The 22451-nt window shown below is 42.3% G+C and overlaps 1 protein-coding gene across 7 annotated transcripts in view; it reads left to right on the top strand.

Moving 5' to 3' along the window:
• The first annotated feature begins 5983 nt into the window (after nt 1–5983).
• Nucleotides 5984–22451, top strand: part of TRIM55 (tripartite motif containing 55) — a 35290-nt gene continuing 18822 nt past the window's right edge. For 3 of the 7 annotated variants that reach the window (XM_065753091.1, XM_065753087.1, XM_065753088.1), the window contains exons 1-7: nt 5985–6283; nt 6709–6881; nt 13910–14075; nt 15955–16050; nt 19929–20162; nt 21179–21201; nt 21302–21426. In XM_065753091.1, coding sequence (XP_065609163.1) covers nt 6095–6283; nt 6709–6881; nt 13910–14075; nt 15955–16050; nt 19929–20162; nt 21179–21201; nt 21302–21426 — 1006 coding nt within the window. In that variant the 5' untranslated portion in view covers nt 5985–6094. Of the gene's footprint in view, nt 6284–6708; nt 6882–13909; nt 14076–15954; nt 16051–19928; nt 20163–21178; nt 21202–21301; nt 21427–22451 lie in introns of all 7 variants that reach the window. The other 4 variants (XM_065753089.1, XM_065753086.1, XM_065753092.1 and 1 more) reach the window with 2 other exon arrangements.

Below are 22451 nucleotides of genomic sequence, written 5' to 3'. Positions count from 1 at the left end.
TAGCAGAGAGCCTATCTTCCTCCACACCTTATACTTCAGGCTATGTTGACCAAGAAGTGTTTCTTCATGGGGGAACAAAGTGATTCTCTTGTCTGATTCCTTGTAAAAAAAAACAAAACCTTTTTCATTTCAGGGAGGTCTCCTGATTTAACATAGAGCTCATCTTATTTTTTTGCCTTATCCAGGGGACACAGTGACCCTTTTTCTCAAAAATAAGAATGACTTCATTCCTTTAGCATTACCTGCCCAGTCAACAATACCTTGACTGAAAGGCTGAGGGAGAGTGCTGTCATGGGGAGGACACTGGCTTGAAGCTCAAAAGCCATGATTTTCTATTTTTCCTTTTCCTTTTCCTTTTCCTTTTCCTTTTTCTTTCTTTTTCTTTTCCTCCTCTCCAGAATGTAACAACCTCTCCTTTTCACTGCCTGCCATCACTACTCCTGTGGGCCTGCGGCAAAATGTGTTTGCCTCGCAAGCCTTTTTCTGGAGGTGATATCTTGATTCAAGGTAGTTCTGAGATCAAGATTGAGGGGAGCTGTTTCTGCCTGAGCAGCAGAGATTGTTCTTTTGTTCACAGGACTTTTATTGTCAGTCCTTTATGTCAGTGGAAGTGGATAAAGGAACTGGTAGTGTGGAATTGGGTTGCTGTGATGCTACAAAGTAGATGAGGAGGTGGGAGAGTTGTGCAGGGCTTTGGGGTATGATCAAAGGAAGTAGTGCTTATTCAGTGTATATGACATCCCAGGACTTACAGCTGTGCCTAATGCATTCTCCTCTCTTACCATGTTACTGTGTCTTTTCCTTTTCACGTCTTCCATTTGCCTCTGCAAGCTTTCTCCCTCCAGTTTTCAGAGGCATCATCGGGACCATGCAGAGATATCCATCAGCCAGCTCATGGCAAAGTTTCCTCACTAAGCTGAGAGGAAATGGTGGACTTTTCTGCAGCCCTGCAGTATATGGGGCTGGGGAGGAATGGAGATAACAGCAGCCCAGGCTGGAGAATAGAAACGGGACACACATCTCCCTCAGAAACAATTCCCAGCTGTAAAGTAAGGAAAAGGATTAAAGCAGGTCCACTAGAAGAAGGTGTTTCCTGCTCCTGGAAATCAAAAGTGGCTGAGGTATCCTTTGATGACAGGGGTAACTGGGGATGTTCTTGGGCATGGAATAGGAGTTCAGCATCCAGGCTTGATTCTTGACATTCCTCAAAATGTTGGTACAGAGGGTCTGATAAAAAACCCAGTGATGGGCAAGAGACTTCCTCCCCACCCCAGAACTCCCTCTCTTGAGCTGGAATTGAACCAGTGACTAAGGATTACTCTGAAAGCACCACAGCTCTGCTTTGTTAGCAAGGTCAAAGCCTTTGAAAATATCCCAGCAGTTCAATTTGTTCTGTGGCCAAATGACTCACTATTTTCTGCTTCTTTTTTTTTGCATTCTCTCAGCCAGAATTGAAAAGACTGACTCCTGGAAAGCGGAACAACTGAAGTAAGGTGGGAGATGAGGACTCGACATTGCACGTGTGGATGCAGGATGACATGCTTGAGGTGGTTCTTGAAGCGACAATTTAAAAGAACATTAATCTAATATACTGCTGCGTGGTACAGTGAACACAGTGTCACAATGGATTGTAGCTTGAATTGTGTTAGTTCAATTCTTGGCCAGTTTGAAGGCACTTCTGCCAGCTGCTGTCATTGTGTTCCTCCATGCTCACATGAAACACACATGAGAGAGTGAAGGAAAGAACTTGGCTGGTAAATGTCCAAAAAGAGGAGCTTGCTCTTCTAATCTGACTTTCAAACTAAAAAAGGCATCGGCATTCAGAAATGAATAGTCATGCTGGTTTTGCTGTACACCTAAAGAGCATTTGCAGGGCAAAGGAAGACATGAAAGAAAAAGAGAGATAAAATGAAATGCAGCAGAAAAAAAAAGCTAATGGACAGAGATGCCGCCTCTGTCACAGGTCATGTGCTAAGCAGGTACCCTGGGAGGAGTCAGTCATGCCTTCCCCTCTGGTAACAGGGGAGACATTGATCTACAGACTCCTATGGGATGCAGTGCCATTATAACCAAGCAGAGAGGAAAGGGCTGTAAAAGTGCTGAAGTGTTTGGTCACTGAGTCTCCAAGAGGAAGCAGGATTGTGTTCTCCCATTTCCTAACTGGTTTCATTTTATTTATAGCCTTTTCATTCACGTCTCATTCCTGGAGCATGTTTCTGTAGCGCATATCTCAGTGTGTGGAAAATCAAGACTGTTATCTGTGAAACTTGTCCATAACCCTGGAGAGGGCCTATTTTTAGGTGGACAGTCACTTTCTGCCTCTCACAGTAGTTTGAATGTGATTTTATGCCTTGCATGCGAAGTGTAGACCTCTTTATAGCAGTAAAGTGTTGAGGGTCACAGGTACACAGAAAAAGGATGAGGATTGGGAACCTTTGGGCTTGCAAAGTTGTGAATGAGTGAGAGAGCAGCTGAACAGTAATGCTGTATTTGTTACTTCACTGCACGAGCAGCTGTCTTTTTGTACTCACTCATTTTGAGAGCTTTGAGAATACAGAAAATTACAGAGAAGATGATTTCCTATGTGCAGGAGGACATTTTAGAAGATGTCATTACCTTCTGTGGTGGTCTCTGTTTCACTGGAGGTGTGCAACCATCATGCAGATTGTTTCTAGAAAATCATACTGCATATGGGCATGTTGCCTATCATCATGTGAAAAATGAATATATAAATTGCGTGGTAAGATGTATATCTCAGAAGGCAATTGCTTTTGTCTCTTGCAAAGGCTTTCTTTTGAGGCATCCGGTCAGGTTCATCAAAGATTAGGTTTGGTATTTGTTATGGGATGTTCAGTGATCATAATAAAATCATGAAATACAAGGAACCATTTGCCGTTGGCACTTCTGTGGGTAGGAAGGGGTGGGTGGAGGGGAGGTGGAAATTCCACTGCGCCCCATAGAATATCTGGCTAAACATACAAATATTTGCAGTCAAAACAACAGGCAGGGTTAGTAGAACTGGGGAGGAAGAGGCACTGCATTGTTATTTTAATTTAAATCTTATGTTCAGATAGGCAGAGATGGAGGCAGTCACCTCATCATTTTTTCATTAGGACATTGCATTGTGGGGGAAACCTGATCTTCTCAAGTGCTGTTTGGGAGGGAAGATGGGGAGGTGGGTCTGGGTTTCTCCCCATGCAGCAGTGGTGGGGCCAGAGGTGCAGTCTTGTCCTCATCTGGGCAAGGAGTCTGATGCTTGCAGAGAAAGCCTTGTCCCTTCTGAGCTTTATGGCAACATAAGCCATGCAGGAGTTGTCCTCTGGTGAAAATACACTTCTCCCTTTGTTTTCCAGGCACATACGAGACAGAGTGCAGATTTTCCTATGACTGACAGATGAGAGCTTCATGACACTGGTACGAGATAAGAGGTCGCAAAGGGAAATTCTGTGAATGTAAAACCCATGGATGTCATTATGGCATTGAAACCTGAACCTGGACGTCACTCAATCTCTCCTTCCTCCTTCAAATCCCTCTCCTAAACCCACTGCTTTGCAGTCAGCCATCCAGGCTCTCTTGGCCTTCAGTCCACAGCCCACAAGCTGTGATACACTACAAAAATAGAGGAGATGGAAGCGATGCCTAGAAAAGCGAGCATAACTCTAGGAGCTAGTTTCTGGTTGTGTCAGCAAGGCCAGGAGACACTCCCAGGCAAGCTATGCTGCAAAAAGATATGACAGAAAAAATATCCTTGCGGCCTTCTTGGTGATGGGTGGCAGACATCCAGAGTCTTTGTGCAGGAGTGGAGCTAAGGCAAATCCTCTCGTTCTGCTTTATTCCACTGAAAAATAGCTTGGCTTAGTGCAGAAAGCTGAGAGGGCTGGTGGGTGCAGAGGCCAGCAGACATCCTCTACAGATGCATCAGAGGTCACTCACAACCAGTTAAATGAAGACATCAGTGAGTTACCAGAGGTTAGCATAATTTTCCCAGAATTACATCCAGACACACACTGCACCTTCAGAAGTCCCTTTGTTCACTGACCCAAGTGTCCATGAGGTTTCCTGTGCTGCTGCTGTACACCACTGTATGCAACTGTCTCATATTCCAAAAGCAGCATATCTGAGCTTTTCTTTGCAGAGTTTTGCTGTTTCTGCCTGTGCTGCAGAATGGTGCTACCTCACCATTCAAAGAAGGCTTCCCTCACCCAATGCAAAGCTCCTTCTTCATGCAGGTTTTGATGCACAAGGGGCAGCTGATGCAGAGACAGGAGGATAAGCACGAGGGCCTTCAGATTCCTCCGGACACCAGAATCACCTCTGACCTGACCATGGAGCAGAGAGAGGAGAACTATCCTCTTGCTGCTGCCAAGAACGACTCCCTGCTGCCCTGGCCAAAAGTCCTAGCTGTCTGCTGCTCAGCTGCTGGAGCAGCTTTGACCTCACAGATCCTGAGGTCTTGTCTGCGCTGGGGAGCTGGATCAAAGATGTGACTTCAGACCAGCATAACTAAACTATTACAAATTTCTCATCAAAGCTTCAGAAAAAGTTATTTGTTTTTATGGGTCTGCTGACAAACGTATAGGTGTGGGTGAAATTCTGGCTTGGTGGGATGCAAAGGGTTACAGATTTCCACCCAAATGCTGCAAGCGTGCAAGGCATTGAAGACGAAAACTAGTCAGTAATACACTGCTTTTAATGTGATCTATTGTCACTGCATGCAGAGAATATTATTCATTTTCAAGTGAAAAATCAATGAAAACCTTCACTTTTCTATCTCCCTGAGCGGTGTGTGGACTGCTGTTGCATACAGATAGAGGGAAATGGGGTCTGCCCAGGACACTCGGGAGATTCACTCAGCCACTGTGTAACCCATGTCCTAGCCAAGCACTACAGGGTTACAAGTTAGCATAAACACGAGAGTCTTCTGCAAGACCCTTAATGGAGAAGGTATTAAAGTTCTTCTTGATTAAGGAAGCAGACAATAGACCGATTGCAGTACAGTACAGTAGTGATTTTATACAGTACATGCAGGGACTCTGGCTTAAATTGAGGATGAGATATTTATTACTCGTACAGTTGTGCAATAAATTATTGGCAAGTGGAAGCACAGATGGCTTTCCCTTAAGATCAGGCATCACATGCCACAGATTATCTGGGAAATTGTCATTTTAAAAATAACTCTAGAGCATGTGCCAAGCAGAGAGGGATATCGGTGTCTAATAAACAGACACAAACAGCAGTGCCCAAAACCAAAATGCGTTTGAATTAAACTAGGAAAGGGAGTGTATATAATTAGTACCTATTCTCTAGCAGTATAAATTAAAGTTTTTCATACTGTAATTCTTCCATCTCTCCCTAATCAGGAAATTCAGATTGTGTTTTTGGGGCACGTTTAAACTGCTGGATTGAACAGTCACATTAAATTCCTATGTTACAGTTCCTAAAAAAGTCATACCAGAAGAAAAGTGCAGTTATCAGTAGGCAGTGTTTTCAGCTGGTTTGTAAGGCAGTGACATGCTTACACCCTAAAGGATCTGAGACCAAGAGCAGCCATCTCTCCTATTGTCTTCTCCAGGGACTTCAAGTGCTCTGCACCTTGGGAGGCCCAACTTCTGGAGCCTGCTGAAACACGGGGGCAGCAGGGCACATTGCATACTGCAGCCTCAGCTCCTTGCTCAGAACGATGGCTTTATAATGCAGGAGTAGTGGCTGTCAATCTGGGCAGCAAGCATGCCCTGGCCCTGTAAAGATAAGGGACGCTCAGATGGTGCACGCTTATCACTCAGCTGCTCCCAGGGGCAAAAGCCACCATGTGCGAGTGAGGAGAGCCAGGGCCCTGCCACTGCCCCCCCCTCCCGGCCCCTGGAGCTGTCACCTGTCCCAGCCTGTCCTTCTCTCACAGCTTATATGGGCACGGCAGAATGGCATCTTGTGACGCCGTGCTGCTAAAAACAGCCCTGGCTCCCTCTGGCCCCTTGTTCAAACAATGTCCTCCAGTGAGCGAAGCCCAGAGAGCCTCTGATCACACCAGAGCCTTGGATTTATTTCAAGGAAAATTCACCTGGAAACCAAGCAGCAGCACCGTGATCCTGAGCGCATGCCCCTGGAAAAGCTAGGGATGAGCACCTCTCTGAGCTACAAGTCCTTCTCCAAAGAGCAGCAGACCATGGATAACCTGGAGAAGCAGCTGATCTGCCCCATCTGTTTGGAGATGTTCACCAAGCCGGTAGTCATCCTGCCCTGCCAGCACAACCTATGCAGGAAATGCGCCAGTGATATTTTCCAGGTAGGTTCACTCCCATGGAAGGCTCTCAAGATTCAAGCAGCACTCAGTTGAATGAATGAAAAAGCTGAGTATCACCCGGCTCAGTTGATTGCTTTTCATAGACAGTGAGGCTGGGAGGGGGCTGCCCTGGTGCTTTTGGAGGAGCTGCATTATCTCTAGCACAGGTCATTGCAGCACTGTGAGCCACATCCAAATGACTTCAGTGGTTCTCCCAATAGACCTTTAGATATCTGCTTTGAATGGCTTGACTCAGAGTTCCTTGCACTGGTAGGGCAAAAGAGGGGAGAGAGAGAGAGAGCTGTGCCCTGATTTCATTATGTTTTGGTCTGTTGTGCTCCAAGAACGATGCCTTGTTGTCAAAATACATTTTGGTAAAGCTGCACATAGCCTTACTCACCTCTTCTTGTGCTGCTTGGCAAGAACAGGCCTCGAACCCCTACCTGCCCACCAGGGGAGGCACGACTGTGGCTTCGGGAGGCCGTTTTCGCTGTCCTTCCTGCAGGCATGAAGTGGTCCTCGACCGGCACGGTGTATATGGACTGCAGAGGAACCTGCTGGTGGAGAACATCATTGATATATACAAGCAGGAGTCCACAAGGTAACAAGTGAACTTGTACTCTTCATGGGAAATCTGCTGAAAAAGCAGACACCATGGGGGTGGCTGTGGTGTCCTTCTGGTCTTTCTTTTTGTCAGACAGCAGGTTTGTTAATTTATCTCTTAGAAAAACAGAAAGGGGGTGTGCTGCTGTGCATGCCTGCCTGCTTGCTGTGCAATGAAGTCAGCTCTGAAAGCAGTATCCAGATAGATGCTGGATTCCCCTGCTTCCACTTATAGAAGACAATTCTGTCATTTTCATTCCCTTGAGCAGTACTTACCTTGTAAAGCCAGCATGAGTATTCTCATGAATGAGGGAAAAGTATCTAGATTCATGTTGTTTATTTTAAACTATTCAAACAAACATATTTCTCCTTATCCTGTGTGCTCTCATGCTAAAGAAAGGAATGGGATTTCAAATCTTGTTAGAAAATCCTAAGGGACAAACAAAGAGATAGTTGATTTGTACCCAGAAGATTTCCTGTATTATAACATCACATTAAAACACAACAAAAAATCTCCTCTTCCATCAGCTTGGGACAGGAACAGAGGAAATTGAGTCTTACTTAGGATTCCATAGAAGTGAAAGAACAGCTAGAAATAATATGTATCAGAGCATATGATTGAGTATTAGAATCAAAATCTCAGGGCAGAGGAACAGGTTAATCCTAAAAATTAAGATTTCTCCTACTGCTAATTGCCTCTAATGGATGTGTTAGGAATCCAGCAGTAGAACATCTCATCTACCTTTCCCTGTTCTGGGTTGGGCACAAGCTATACCACCCTGGGGAACATAATAGGAATGAGGCAAAACCTGGTCCCACACTGCCATCTCACCCAGGAATGCAGCCTCTTGTCAACAGTATGCACCTGTAGGGCCAGGTTTGTAAGGCAAGGTGTTTGTACACCTGAAGGAAGGTACAATCTTGGCAGCTGGGCTTTGCAGGGATAACAGAGGCAGTATCACTGGAGCAGATGGACTCAACCACTGAATCCAGCTCGAGTGGCTTCAGGCACTTCTACCTTCCTCCAACACAGAGGTTGTTTTGGAGTACAGCAGTGGCTTTGTTTCTTCCTTGCTGAGTCCTCACCAGACAGATGTAGCTGCACACAGTTTTGAGCTCCAAAACACTGGAGAGCACAAAGCTGGCTTAAAATTGTCCTTTCTGCCTCCCTTAGTGCTTTGTGGCCAGGGAAGCTCAACTATCCTCATGTGTGTCATTGATATCCAAGTATTATTTGAGTCAGGAAAATCTCTGAGGAAATGAATCAGCAGAGTAGTGGACTTTGCTCTCAACCAAATAAGCTGGACACTTGTGGCCTCATGTCCAACATTTCTTTTTCCAACTGAAAAGTTGTATTAAACTTAAAACAAAAAATCTGGAAACTGCAGCTCCTTCTTCCTATGTATTTTGGGGGCAAACAGAAGCAATTTCAGGTAAACGGAAATGTGAGAGATTAAGTAGATTTTTGAAAACTATACTAAATGAAATTATAGAATCACCACTAAGATCCTGGTCCAACCATCAACCCATAACCACGATGTCCACTAAAGTATGCCACTTAATGTCACATCTACACATTTCTTGAACACCTCCAGAGACAGTGACTCCACCACCTCCCTGGGCAGCCTGTTCCAGTGCCTCATCACTCTCTGAGAAGAATTTTGTCCTAACACTCAACTTGAACCTCCCCTGGTATAATTGAAAGCCATTACCTCTTGTCCTGTCACTGTTACCTGGGAAAAGAAGTTGAATGACTCCCACCTCCTTTCAAGCAATTAAAGAGAATGATAAGGTCAAAAATACAATGTGATGAATAAAAGGGGAGAATAGGAAAAAATATAAATACAAATGATATATTTGCATAGAAACTTGTGTAGAAGGCTTGTTTGCTTAATTTTTTCTGGTGGTTTTTAACCTTCGTGAACGTCCTTAGAATTAAAATAATTATCAGGGTTACATAGCAGCAGCAATGCATAACAGCATTATCTAAACTATTTGGCACTTTGTAGGCTTCAGCTGCTTATCTCCCTCGGCCTAAAATTCCTCAGGCTCCCATTGGTTGTGTGAGCAGGATCTGCCACTGCTTTACCCTGTGCTATCCCACTGAAACAAAAAAGTCAAGGGAAATCAAGTCTTCTTCAAGACTTCCAGAAAAGGAACCTCTTCCCAGAGATATTCCTGCTGGTACAATTCACCATCACAACTGCACATGCCAGAACAGTGCCAGTTCCCAGCTGCTTTTGCACAAGCTGAGAAGGGGGGGGGGGGGGGGGAATCCAAATAAGAAGCAAGCTTTGTCTCCTGCTTACACAAAAATAATTCATCTCAAAAATATTTTTTTTCTAATTTTAGTTCCTGTATGAATTAAAGCATTTTTCTTTCAAAAATAAAAGCTGAGGGAGGAGCTGTGCCATTGGATCGGGAGGCTCTACCCATGCTCTCACAGGCAGCCCCTCTTATTACTGACAATTACATCATTTTTTTGTCTTTCATCACATTGCACATCAAACTCCAGCCAATGACAGCACAACCTATTGCCCAATTTAGTACCTATTAGCAAGGCAAGGGAAAAAATATTCAAGCAGAATGTGGCTCCTGCAAAGCTTTAAAGGAGAGTAAAGTGCCGAACTCAGCGGAAATAAAGTTAACTAAAATATTACCCCAGTGTTTGAAATTCTGTAGGCCACTGATTGCCTGAACTGAGGAGCACCAGGGAGCCTGTTGCCATCAGGAAAGGGTAGCTGCAGGAGTCTGCAGCTCCTCACAGTCTCTGCCAGCCTCTAATGAGCTCAGCCAGCTATTCCTGAACAAAGGGTGCTTTGCTCTTCACATCCTCTGGGTCCTGCTCAGGGTTTGTAGACTGCTCCTCCCTTGCACCTACAAGGAGCAGTTCAAGGTGAAGGCTGGCCCTGCTGTGCACAGGTGGAGCAGCAGGTGAAGCACAGCAGGCACCAGGAATTGTGCTGAGAGCAATGTGTGTGTGGGCCCTGTTGCAGTGGGGATGTGTGTCAGGGCAGGGTGCCCAGCACCACCAGAAGCTGACACCTCAGAGGCCTCATCTCAAGCTCCCAAGGTAGGGTGTGGCTCTCCAGTATGGGCTGTGGGACCACATGGGCTCTCAGATAGGCTGGACCTCAGAGATGGACAGGTGGTGTGCAGTAGGGAAGGTCAGTGTCGTAATGCAAGGATGCTGAAAGAGGAGCCCACAGAGGAAAACAAATGAGGATTGAGATCACCTGGATCTTCTCTAAGTCCCCATGGAAAGAAAGCTCTTCCTCAACTTCACCAATGGTTTGCTTGGGTCAGGAATTCACAATTTTGGTGTGTATGTATGTCACTCCAATCTTCAGGAAGTGTGGGGAGGAGAATCCAGGGAACTGGATAAGCTACACACCAATGCCTGGAAAGGTGCTGAAGCAATCTCTCCTGGAATGCATTTTCAGAATCTTAAAAACAAGAAGGTGATCAGAAGTAGTCAGCATGGATTTGTGAAGGGAAATTCATGCCTTACCAAGCCAATAGCCTTTTGTAAAGAGATGACAAACTCAGTGAACAAGAGAACAGTGGGTGTGGTTTATTTAGATTTTCAGCAGTCTCTCATAATGTCCTCATCGACAAACTGATGAAATAATGTCTAGGGTGGGCAGCAGACAATGAGGTGAACTGAAAACTGTCTGAACTGCCAAACCAGCAGGTTATGATGATGAGCAGCACAAAGTCAGGTGGAGGCCAACCATTAGTGGTGTAGCCAGAGGTTGATACTGGGGTCAATGAAGTTTAATACCATTGTTAATGACTTGGACAATTGGGCAGGAGCTTACCACTAGCAAATTTGCAGGTGATACAGAACTGTGGGGAGTGGCTGGTACACTGAATGGCTGCGCTTCCTATTAGAAGGAGAAATGGTTAGAGACACAGGACAGCAGGAGTTTCATTTAGTTCCACAAAGGGAAGTGCTAGAGGATGTATGCAATGGGAGTGGAATTGTTTTAAGTCTGTGCCATTTAGGCCAGACTTGGTGAATAGGTTAATAGCATGTTCTATACAAGGTTGGCAATTTTGCTGTCAAGCTCAGCTGAACTTACTTTTTGATAAAGGAATGCAAGTATGTGGTCATAAATGTCACTGTAGATGTAAATCTGCATAAATACACTCCTACATGTCAATATATTAATATAAGTTTTGCTAAGGTCTTACTACATCTTTAATTAGAACATATTTCTTTATGTCCCCAATAGCTTTGAAATTCTTCACCAAATTATAGAATCACAGATTGAGTCCATCTGGCCCAACTCCTGCTCAAGTGGGGTCACCCAAAGCAGGTTAACCAGGACCAGGTCTGCAGCACAATTGCACACAGTCTGCCTCTATCCTCTTTGCACCCTCCCTTCAGGTATCTGTAGATATTGATGAGATCCCCCTGAGCCTCCTCATCTCCAGGCTGAGCAGCTCCAGCCGTCTCAGGCTCTCCTCACAAAGAGAGGTTCTCCAGTTCCTTCCTCATTTTCATGACCCTTTTATGTAGTGTGGAGCCCAGAACTGGACACTACTCCAAGTGTGGCCTCTCCAGTGCTGAGAACCCTCCCCTCCATAAAGAATTCACAACATCTGCACATCAAGACTCAAATCCAGGATAAGTCTGTGTTATTCAAATGCAGGCTTAGCATCTCAAAGAGTAGAGCCAGAGAAAAAGAACACAAAGCTATTAGGCTATTACATCCACCTGCTAATTGCAGTCACATCCACATCTGTGATGAATCCTTTCTTCAAGTAAAGCCATGTGTCATTTTCCTACTGACTAGTTTTTAATCTTCCATTTCAGGTGTCACTGTTTTACACTTAGGAGTTGTGTTTCAGCCACTGCTACACCGACATATATATAGCAGATCTCCTCTGAAGTCAGTGAATATTCTGCAAAAAATCCCTCGGTATGCAAAGCCTAGTAAACAGGCTGTAAGTCTGTTTACCTCTAGGCTTCTGTCACTGTCTTCAGGGCCCAGCAAGTTCAGGGAGTCCTGCCAGGTTTCTTCCAGCTTCTTGCGGCACCTTTGAAGGTTGGCTACTTCTGGCCAGACTTGCTTGACACCGTTGCCTTTTTGCCTTGTGCTGCATGTCTCTCTTTCATGCGAGTGGGAGGACTTCAGTGTCAAATAACGCTCTAGTAATTTCTGTCCTTGTAAATATTTTCAGGAAGAACAGCTATTTCAGGCTTGATTAATCGCACTAATATTCCTTGTCTGTTACTAACCTAACATGTGGGCCCTTACACTGGTGCATCATTACATGGATATTTGCAGTCATTTGCAAACAACCTAAAGCAATCTTTTCAGCAGAGAGACACCTTTTTTTACTGGTGTTGAAATGGTGCTCGATTTGACACACTGAAGGCCTTATGTAAATGTGCTGAAAATCTGACCCAAATAATACAGGCTTCCTTTGGAAAGGTCTTTCTTGTTTTAGTTATAGTAAGCCTTTTATACTGAAAATCACAGGTTTTCCCTATAAATCCCTTCAATCCCAGTGCCCTTTGGAAATTAAAAAACAAAAAAAAGGTGACACTTTTTTGTTACTTGATCTTTTTTACATTCCTTTAACTGATCAGATTCCATCTTTTTTTTTAAGAACAGAATAGAAAACCCATACTTTATTATTAAAAAATAAATTCTATGTCCACTCTACCAAGCTGTATGAAAAACTACTGTAATATCATCTAAAACAATGATCTTTACATAATTTTTTGAACTATTAATAGAATGAATGACAGATTGCCTCCTTGCAAAAATGGTCTAAAAACAGGGGAAAAAACTTCCATTTTTAATGCCATTAAATTCTGTAGTTTCTGGAAGTATTTCTGATCCAAGGATAATGGTATATTTCTGTGTTGTCATTGCTCTACTTGCTACAGGTGAGTCACAGCTCTCCATCCAGGCATAAGGTTATAATAGATAATATTGGAAAGATTTCACACTGCCACAGTAGAAGTTGCAACCTTTGGAGGCTTGGACCCCTAGGCACACTCCCTCCATCACTCTGCTACCCCCACCCAGTACCACACTGCCACACACTCAAACGCACAAGCTCAGAAAAGCATCAGCCTGCCCATACAGACTGGGACAGAGCTTTCACTAAGTGGCTTATTAAAGGAAGTTACAACTAAGCTGGTTCCTGTAATAGCAGGGATTGACTAGTGTGTATATGGCTGAATCATTTTGGTGAAGATCAGAACTGAGTTAATGAGTGTATTGATGGCTCTTGGCTTAACATAGGTAGGGTCACACACTCTTTGTGTAACCCATAACCATAGTGGCTGGTACAATCAAAATAGCTACTGCTAAAAAGCTCAGCAGTGTACAAGATACAGAATCATAGAATCATCTGAGCTGGAAAAGACCTTGGGGATCACCAAGTCCAAACAGCTAGACACATGCCACACAGCTAAAATTAGTTTGAGTGAGACCTTATTTTGATTGCTGGCATGGTATAAAGGCTGCAAGGACTCTGTCCTGTTTGATACTGGCAGAGCTGAGCTGGACTTCACAAGTTTGTTAGCAGAAATAGACAGCACGAAGGTCTACTCACCTACGTCAGCTTAGCCCCCTACATAGCAGCTTTGCTGTTTCAAGGCCAAGTACTCAATATTTTGTATGATGGACCCTAAAGGAATTATGTATGATTCCTACTTCAGGCAAAAGATGGGCAATATACTAACTAAAGTAGATAGGTAGCTTAAAAACAATCTCAGTGAGGTTATTTACATTTTTAAATATGAGAACTCAGTCACACTCCCAGCTCAAATGGCAATATGAAGTCACGTTACTATATTCTTCTCACATCCTATCGTGTCAGGATATTAAATGGTACCTGTGTCTATTTAGTCATCCTTTGTGACAGGTTTAAATGCACAAGTATTCAGCTCAACCTCAGACACCGTTGTATGATTGTACCCTACATCATGCTGACACCCTCAGTATGGTCATCAGAAACTTAGGGAGACCAAGTTTGTTTTAAGCTTATTCTCTTTTGCAGGCCTGAAAGAAAGTGTGACCTGCCAATGTGCGAAGAGCATGAAGATGAGAGAATCAATATCTATTGTTTGAACTGTGAAATACCCACCTGCTCCTTGTGCAAAGTCTTTGGTGCCCACAAAGACTGTCAGGTTGCTCCTCTCACAAACGTCTACCAGCAGCAGAAGGTAAATATCTTTATGTATCTTTTTATCCTCAGCAACTGAAGGGATCATCGACAGGAAGGTATTCCCATGAGCTCCCTGTGAGTTTCCAAAGTGGCCTGAGGGTGCCTTTTTCATTCGTGTTTGTGAGTAAAGGGCTTACACAGATCTGTTGAAGCTATTTAAGAGTACAGAGAAATAAATCTATGAAAAATCACACAGAAAGATAATACATCTCAATTTTTCTTATTATAGTGAGTACATTTTACACCAAAATTTAACATGAATATGAGGATCTCCCTTTTGGGATTCCTAATCTCTTTTTTTTCAGTGCTTTTAGATCAGAAAAATAAGCATGATTTCCAGCGCATGATGGCAAGAAAACAGACCATTACAAATCAAACTGTTATCTATCAGGCACTTTTGCCTTTAAGCATCTGTTAAAAAAAAAAAAAAATTAAGTGAAAAACCTGTTTGCAACTGAATGAAGGAATATTCAGTAGTTGGTAGCACAGGAAGTACCGAACATCCTCTGCCCTTGCTGTCACCAGTAAGACTTGTTTATTTTTAATACAGTATTAATTTAAAACCTGACTCACTGGGTTATCCTCATGAGATAAACAGCTCATTTTTCTGGAGGGCCCTGGTGGGCCAAGTAATCAAACAGGCCAGGTTTGAAGTCCCAGCTTCCAACTTTGTCACACAGATGCTTGTGTGTGAAAACTACAAATGAGAAGTTGCTTTAGAAAAGTAGTTACAAGCATCCTTTTTGATCAAAAAAGGAAAGAGAATGGAAGAAGTTTCTTGAACAGAATCCGTGCCCTCAATCACTCTCTATCCATAGAAATTTGCAAGCAGTGGTTTCTTTCCCAGTGTTCCTGTGGAATGGGGCTCTCATGCTCAAGGCTGAATGTACATACCAGAGGCTGAGGGATGCATGCTTCAAAGGACCCTTTACAAAGCTGTAGAGGCCACAGACAAAGCTGTCTTTACAGCTAGATAACTACATCAGTATGCCAAGGGCACCTTGTCCTCCTCTGAACCCTCAATAAGTTCTCTAGAGAGAAGCTTCTCTATTTTTCCTTCTCTAAGGACATCCCAGTGTCATCCCCATCTCCACACTTGGGTCATTCTCCCATCACTTGTAGCAGGGACTTTTCTTCTTCCTCCATGTAGAGGTCACTGCCTCATCATCTCCAGCTCCTTCCTCCCTCCACGTTTTTCCTTTTGATCACACAGCAGGGCCCTCCACTTTCCCACTGATCTGGTCTCCATGAGAAGATTCCACTGCGTGCCTTGTGCCAGTGACTCTGTCTCCCTTTCCTCCCCCTTTTCTCCCTTACTTTCTGAACACAGCTGCCAGCTCCACTGCCCTCAAGGCGGAGCCTCCGTGGTCCCCCCAGGTCCATGGACTCTCTTTTCTCCAGGCCTGAAACCTACAGTCCTCAGGGAAACACCACAGTGATGTAGCTGGATCCAGAAAATGGAAAAAAAAGCCCAGTCTCTCAAGAGAGAGAGTCTTCTCTGTCAACAAACCCAAATGGAATGTTTGAGAGTTGTTGAAGCATAGTGCTTCAGATAAAAGCATCTAGAAGAACCTCCTAGAAGAAAGTGCTTCCTCCTCTCCAAATTACAGCTTATTCTCCATGAAAATTTTCAAAATGCCAGTGTTTTCAGAGTGCTGTATAAGAAACAAATGTCAAAGCACTAGTAAAAAACTTATGAGCAGAAACTCTCCAGTTTTCCACAGTTCTGGTGAAAAATGCAGCTAACACCCTAGTATGGCTCATCCACTGCTCTCCAGTTTTACGTGGGTCACTCCAACGTGGGATGGTGTATGGCTGGCTTCCAGAGCCCCCAAAGTGTCTAACAGCCTCTTGCTTGCTCTCCCCTCCCTACCCAGTCTGAGCTGAGTGATGGCATCGCAGTCCTGGTGGGCAGCAATGACAGAGTGCAAGGGATTGTCACGCAGCTGGAGGAGACCTGCAAGACAGTTGAGGTACGTATCACATCTTCCCATGCAGTTATGTCAGTATGGAGTTGCAGCTTTTAAACTGGTGATAATGATCACTCTTTACTAGACCTCACTTTACCTAGATGGGTTCCCATATCATTTTGAACAACCTATGGCTTTGTATAGTACCAGATGCAGTGGTACATAGTTATGGTACTCACAGTGCCTCACCTAAAGGATATGTCTTGCTTAGCACCCTGCCGCTGGCACTGACCCGTGACTGAGGACAAAGAGTGAAAGTAAGCCACATCAGCGTGTCTTGCTCAGCATTCTTAGTTGCATGGGTTACAACCCAAGTTAAAAATGGGTTGAAAGAATACCATCAGCTTTCAATTCAGATGCAAGAGCTGTAGACCAATATTAGGCTGAGACCTGACTGATTCTGAGAAGAGCCTTATTCTCAGATACATGGGTAGCCACAGCATAGCTCCCAGGTATATCAGTGAACTCCATTTGGCTATTTTGCCTTTAATGAAGCAGTTTTTTAATATTTGTATGTAAACCTTTAAGCAATCTTGTTTTGCTCATGGGAGGGATGAGTTTGGGCTCTTACTGTGAATTTGTATTTTCTGGTAAAAATCTTCCTCTGACAGAGCTGGAATTAGTTTTGTGTCATTCAGTAACAGAAGTGGCCTTCATTTCTTCCAAGAGGTCTATACCAGTGAAGCAAATGTAAATTTCAGCTCTGACCAATTTGAGCATCACAGAATAATAGGCTGAAAGCAGCTCATATGAATTGATTTTATGATCAGAGTTTATGAAGCATCTGGTGAAAGAGTCGCATTCCTCTCAGTCCAATTAGAATTGTATTGACACTTCAGAGCTGGAGCAAAAAAGGAAACTACAGTGACAAAGTTAATCCAAGATGTATAGATTCTAAATAAGAAAAATTGATTCTACAATCTATGTACACAATTGCCCCTGACTCCTGTTTCCTCAGAGCACGAAGGAAGAGAAAGTGTCCAAGCCCAGTTCAAAGAACATAAAACCTTTTCCCAGATAAATGAGAGAGTGCTAGCAGCAGAGTCAGAACTTTGTAGTCAGGAAGCTTTCACACTGCAAGGATGAAATTGGCTGCTATCAGGACTTTGCAGACAGAAACCAGCCTTTCAAGTGGGTTAACTGAAGAAATTTGAATGATTCAAAAGCAAGAGCTTATACTCGTTTCAGTTGAACTATCTGATACAGAAACAAAACTTCAATCCTCATCTGAAGCATGGAGAAAACACTGTGCTATAAATACTTTTAAAAATACAACACTTTTGAAACTAGATTCTTCAGAATTATCCACCCACTTGAAGCCCGACCTTTAAACTTGAAGCCCAAAGAAAGAGCAGCCATTTTGCCTTCAGATTTTCTAACAGGCTTTTCATTTTTAAAGTGAGAGATGGAAGAAAATAGATCTTAGAACTTACCTTGGCACTTCCATGTTATATTTCAAGCAAATCACATTTCCTACCACGCAACAGCTTTGTCTGAATTGACATCAGTTTGTCCTTGAAGTTGAAAAGCTACAGCTGGAGCTGAGAAATGTACACGCATGGAAGTAGCACTAGTAATCCAGGATTGTCTCTTCTCTTTACTTAACGCTTTGCAGAGAACAATATCTGCTCCAGCAGAAAATACATGATCATTTTTCTTTCAGCTGGAGAAAAAATAGCCTACTGTTCTATATTTAGCTATTATTCCTATCCAAACCCCCCCAAAATCAAAACAATTTAAAAAAAAAAGCATCCGGTTAATAATTGTATAGCTTTTCATTGCTGGAAAAGAATATGAAGTTCACATATTATACTGAAAAATAAAAAGCAGAAGAAAAATAATGGAAAACAACAACAAATAATTAAATCATGTTTAGCTCTGTAAAAAATAAGAGTCACACAATGAAGAAAAAATTAGTGTTTCTTTTAAATGCTAACAGCAATGACCAGTCAATACAGATAGTTCAGAACAAGCAGTGCAACTCATGCTCAGTGACAAGGACTCCTTCCCTTCTCTTGTAGCTGTTCTTTAAAAAACAAAAAAGCTAAGATTTTTTTAGAATGGGAAGTCATGTCTTTATTAACCCTTCTATTACTCAGAATCTGACTGGGATAATTCTGTCAGAGAATTAATGTGGGAACATTTTATACAGAAGAAAAAAACAGAAATATTTCAGCATTTGCAGTTCGCTTTGCATTCTGACTCTTGAGGTTCACAACTCTGTAATGTCTGCTGGCAGAAAATACTATTTATTAAAGCTTAGAAATTGGGAAGGACTTCTCAGGGCACTCTCCTTCCCTGAGCACTTGTCCTATATCAAATGTCAAAGGCAGTACACACCTGTCCTTAAATTAAAGTTATTTTACAAGTGATCCGACTGACATTTCAGAGGAGGTCATCATAGACTGAAATGGAGTCTGAAGCAAGAGAAAATGCAGGAAACGGTAGGAGAAAGAGAGTAAAGGAGTGAAAGAGGAGAGGAAGGTTTTCTGAGGTCTGAACAACAGAACAGCACCCAGCTTTCATATCCCTACTCTACAATTCATCAATTAGAGAAAATTCTGGGATGTGCCAAGGACTACCAGAAGGACAGGACTTGGACAGAACAATCCCAGAGTTTAAAGGTAGATGTGTCTGCTCAGCCAAGTGTTTCTCTTTGGAAGCAGAAGTGGGTATTGGGGCCAATGCAACATATCTGTTTATTCCACACCCTGCAGCACAGGCTGTGGTGTTTGGCCACTTGTCCTTCTTCAGAAGATCTTCTCCTATGAACAATATGGAGCAGATTGTTCCCAGCTCTTAGGGAAGAGCTCTGATTGAAAGTTAAGAAAAAAGTGGGGCTCTCTGCAGCCAAATGCTACAAATAATCAGTCTTCCCAGTTCCAAAAGTACTGTGGGGATGTTAATAAACCTGTGATGCCAGGATCTCAGCTTTCTGCCTCCAGGGATGAAGATGAGGAACTGATTCAGCCTCAGTTCCTAGGAAAGAGAATAGAGTAACCACTCCCATCCACAACCAGGCATAACCACAATAAGGACATGCCCGTCTGTGTGCCCTGGGGCTCAGAGATGAATCAAGTACTTGGTAGGCCTCAGACATTACAGATAACCTTTCTCTGTTTTCCTCCATACAAAATCCTCCCTTGCAAGTGCAGTGTGTTCTTGTTAGAGAGCGCTCAGTGGAGCAGTCATCAAACCCTTACTAAGTGAAATACTGTGCATTGTCTGAGAAGAAGGACAGGAAAAGCATCTCAGAAAATGATGTGAAAATCAATGCCTGAAAGTAGGGCTGGAACCCAATTCCTCCTCCTTGTCTTTGTGCTTTTGTCACACAGCATTTCTTTGCACTACCTCTCCCTCATTCAGCGCATGGTAAGTGGGATATAATGGACACCTGCTGTCAAAACAGAGTCTGAAAGGGCTGATGTAAAAATCAGGCCTAAGCGAGAAAGTTCCAGGTAGAAAAAGAAAATTCTCCAGAACTGCTTTGAGATGGAAGATATTTCCTTTAAAAAACATTCTGTTCGTGCAAATGAACACAGCTGCTACTATGGTGATTTTTTTTTACTTTTCCTGAGGGCTTTGAAGTATCACTACAGGCATCATAAATACCTTTCACAGTTCTTTCACAGGCTGCGAAGTTATACAATAACCTGTTTGGGGGCTTTCAGTGGTTTGAAATCCAGAGTTTGAGAACAGTTTTAAAACTTTTGTTCCAATAGCTTGAACTTTGAAAATTATGAAAGTCTCCGGGGTCATTCAGAATCCTTTGCACTGCTCAAAAAGAGGAATTTCTTTGATGAAAATGCTTCCAAGTAACTGTAAAAATAGAAACACTTTTAAGAACATAACATGTTTAACATAAACCAAATGATTCACAGGAATGCAGTAGACGGCAGAAGGAACAGCTGTGTGAAAAATTTGATTATCTCTATTCTGTACTGGAAGAAAGAAAAAACGAGATGACACAAATAATTACTAGAACCCAAGAGGAGAAACTGGAACACATCCGATCCCTGATGAAGAAGTATGCGGATCATTTGGAAGCTGTGTCTAAGCTGGTTGAGTCAGGAATCCAGTTCATGGAAGAACCAGAAATGGCTGTGTTTTTGCAGGTACAACATCTATTAAGTGGAGGTAGAAGAGCAATGGTTTACTGAAATACTATGTAAGCATTTCTGAATGTTAGGCACATCCAGAATTTGGTCAGCTTTCAGTGAATTCTCATACACGCTCATTTTTTAAAACTTACATCAGCACAGACTAGGCCTGTCATAAATAGTACCCAAATCAAGGAAGGGCAAGTATTTGCCATGCACACCAAAATATACTACCCCGTGTAAAGGTTTTATGCTCCCAAGGGAAACAGGAATTGTAATATTTTCCTGCATGTTTTTATTTTCTCACATGTCGAATATAAGTAGAGATTTCTGTGATTTAAAGATTTCATTTGCACAGTAACAGTGATGAAATTCCCAGGATTACATGTAGATGTCATAAGTTCAGTTTTTATGCCTTTACTTCAAAATTTCTATATTTTCTTAATATAAACTTAGAACAGTGGATTCTACAACCATTGGTAGCCTGTTCTCTGAATTCACTGGTGTACCATTTCTGTCCTGCAATGTTACAGTTCCTTTGCATTAAAAGCTGAACAATTATTTTCCAAAAGAGAATAAAGAACAAAAAACTTATTTTTATCAAATAATTGCTGTTGAAGAGAACAATACTCTTTTCAGACAAATAAAGTGCCGTGGCTCCAGGCGTATGCCCTCACGGATACTGAAAGCTGTTGTAACTAGAGATTGTGACAGAACAAATGCTTTTCACCACAATGCACATGCCAAAATAAAAATAAAAATAAAAAATATATATTTCATTTTTGTAAATATTCCGTGTATTTGCTGTCTAATTCAGATTTTAATTAAGAAGTCTTCAATGAACTGTGGGGATTGCTCAGCTGTTTACTAATCACCGTACAAGTTTGATCTCATTTGCAGACTTTGTGGTTGTCATTTATGAGATCCATATGAATGTGTTTAGAAGCATCTAGTTAAGAATTAGATCTCAATGTATATCTCAAAAAATGGAACGATTTAATAAGTCAGTTATTTCATTTTTGTTTCCACAGAATGCCAAAACATTGCTGCAAAAGTAAGTATTCAAACTTGAGACACTTGATTTTTTATAATGAATTACAGATTGCAAATTTATCTGCGAATCCAAGTGTGAATAACCAATCCCTCTGTTTTAGAATCACTGAAGCATCTAAAGGATTTCAGATGGAAAAAATAGAAGATGGTTATGAAAATATGAACCAGTTCACAGTGAACCTCAGTAGAGAAGAAAAGATAATAAGAGAAATTGATTTTGACAGAGGTATGCCATTTATTTCACCTAAATAGAGTTTTTTGGTTTTTTTTTTTTAATTGCAGTTGTATGTTATTTACATGATGATACAGATTAAGAAAACTTGAATTGGATATTTCCCTCCGTCCCAAGGTACAACTAGGCCATTTTGTATCCATTAAAATAAAATAAATAAATAAAGCATCACAGTTAAAAATCACATAACACCATGAATTTTACTTTTTACATTGCCTCGAGACTTCCCTAAGAGCGTGATCTTTAATAACTCCTCGTGTGAAGGAACCACAAAATTAAGCACTTATCTCAGTCGATAAAGTAGTTTTTCCCACTCAGAAGATGCCATTATTTTATGGGTTATCTTCTATTGAAAGTCATTGAAGAGATAATGTGTTTACTACTAAAATAAATTAAGAGAGCTGTACCCTTTAAATTTTTAATAATAGAGAAATGCAGCAGAAATGTAATCAAAATTCAGAATCAGTTATAGAAGGAAGCAAATATTGTCATAATCTTTCATACATTTAACGTCTTGTTACATGATTTGTTGTGATGTCATGACTAAATGAACATCATGTGTCCATGTACCAACGCAAAGTTGCAGTTCTACATTTATCAAAGTAGCCTGAAATCTAGGCTCACCTATGCTTTACCTTACTCAGTAAACCATGAGGAATGAATGGACACAAATATCTCAAAAAAGCAGACCTCTCCTATTAAAAAGCCTCATCCCTTCTACTGATGATCATCTGGATATCTATAATTTTCATTTTCTTGTGCTGGGTTGTGCTAATGCATTTACATTTACCTCTGCTAGCCCAGTTAAATCCTGTACAGATGCCTGAGACTCAGTGAAGTGGTACCCATAACTTCCTCCCATGCCACAGTTTGTACTAACTTCAGCGTGTGTGGATGGCCCCTATAAGAGCACCTGTATGGGATGGGATGAGATCCATGAACTAGCTCTACTTGGCACAAGGGTCCATATAGCGGGACAGCAGCCATGGCACCAGTCAGCAGCACAGCAGGTGTCATCT

This window comes from Cyrtonyx montezumae, unplaced genomic scaffold (genome assembly GCF_038088225.1).
Source record: "Cyrtonyx montezumae isolate F1298 unplaced genomic scaffold, pur_monq_1.0 scaffold_8, whole genome shotgun sequence".
Classification (NCBI taxonomy): domain Eukaryota; kingdom Metazoa; phylum Chordata; class Aves; order Galliformes; family Odontophoridae; genus Cyrtonyx; species Cyrtonyx montezumae.
The sequence above is the reverse complement of the archived record's forward strand: the minus strand, read 5'-3'. Positions and strand labels throughout refer to the sequence as shown.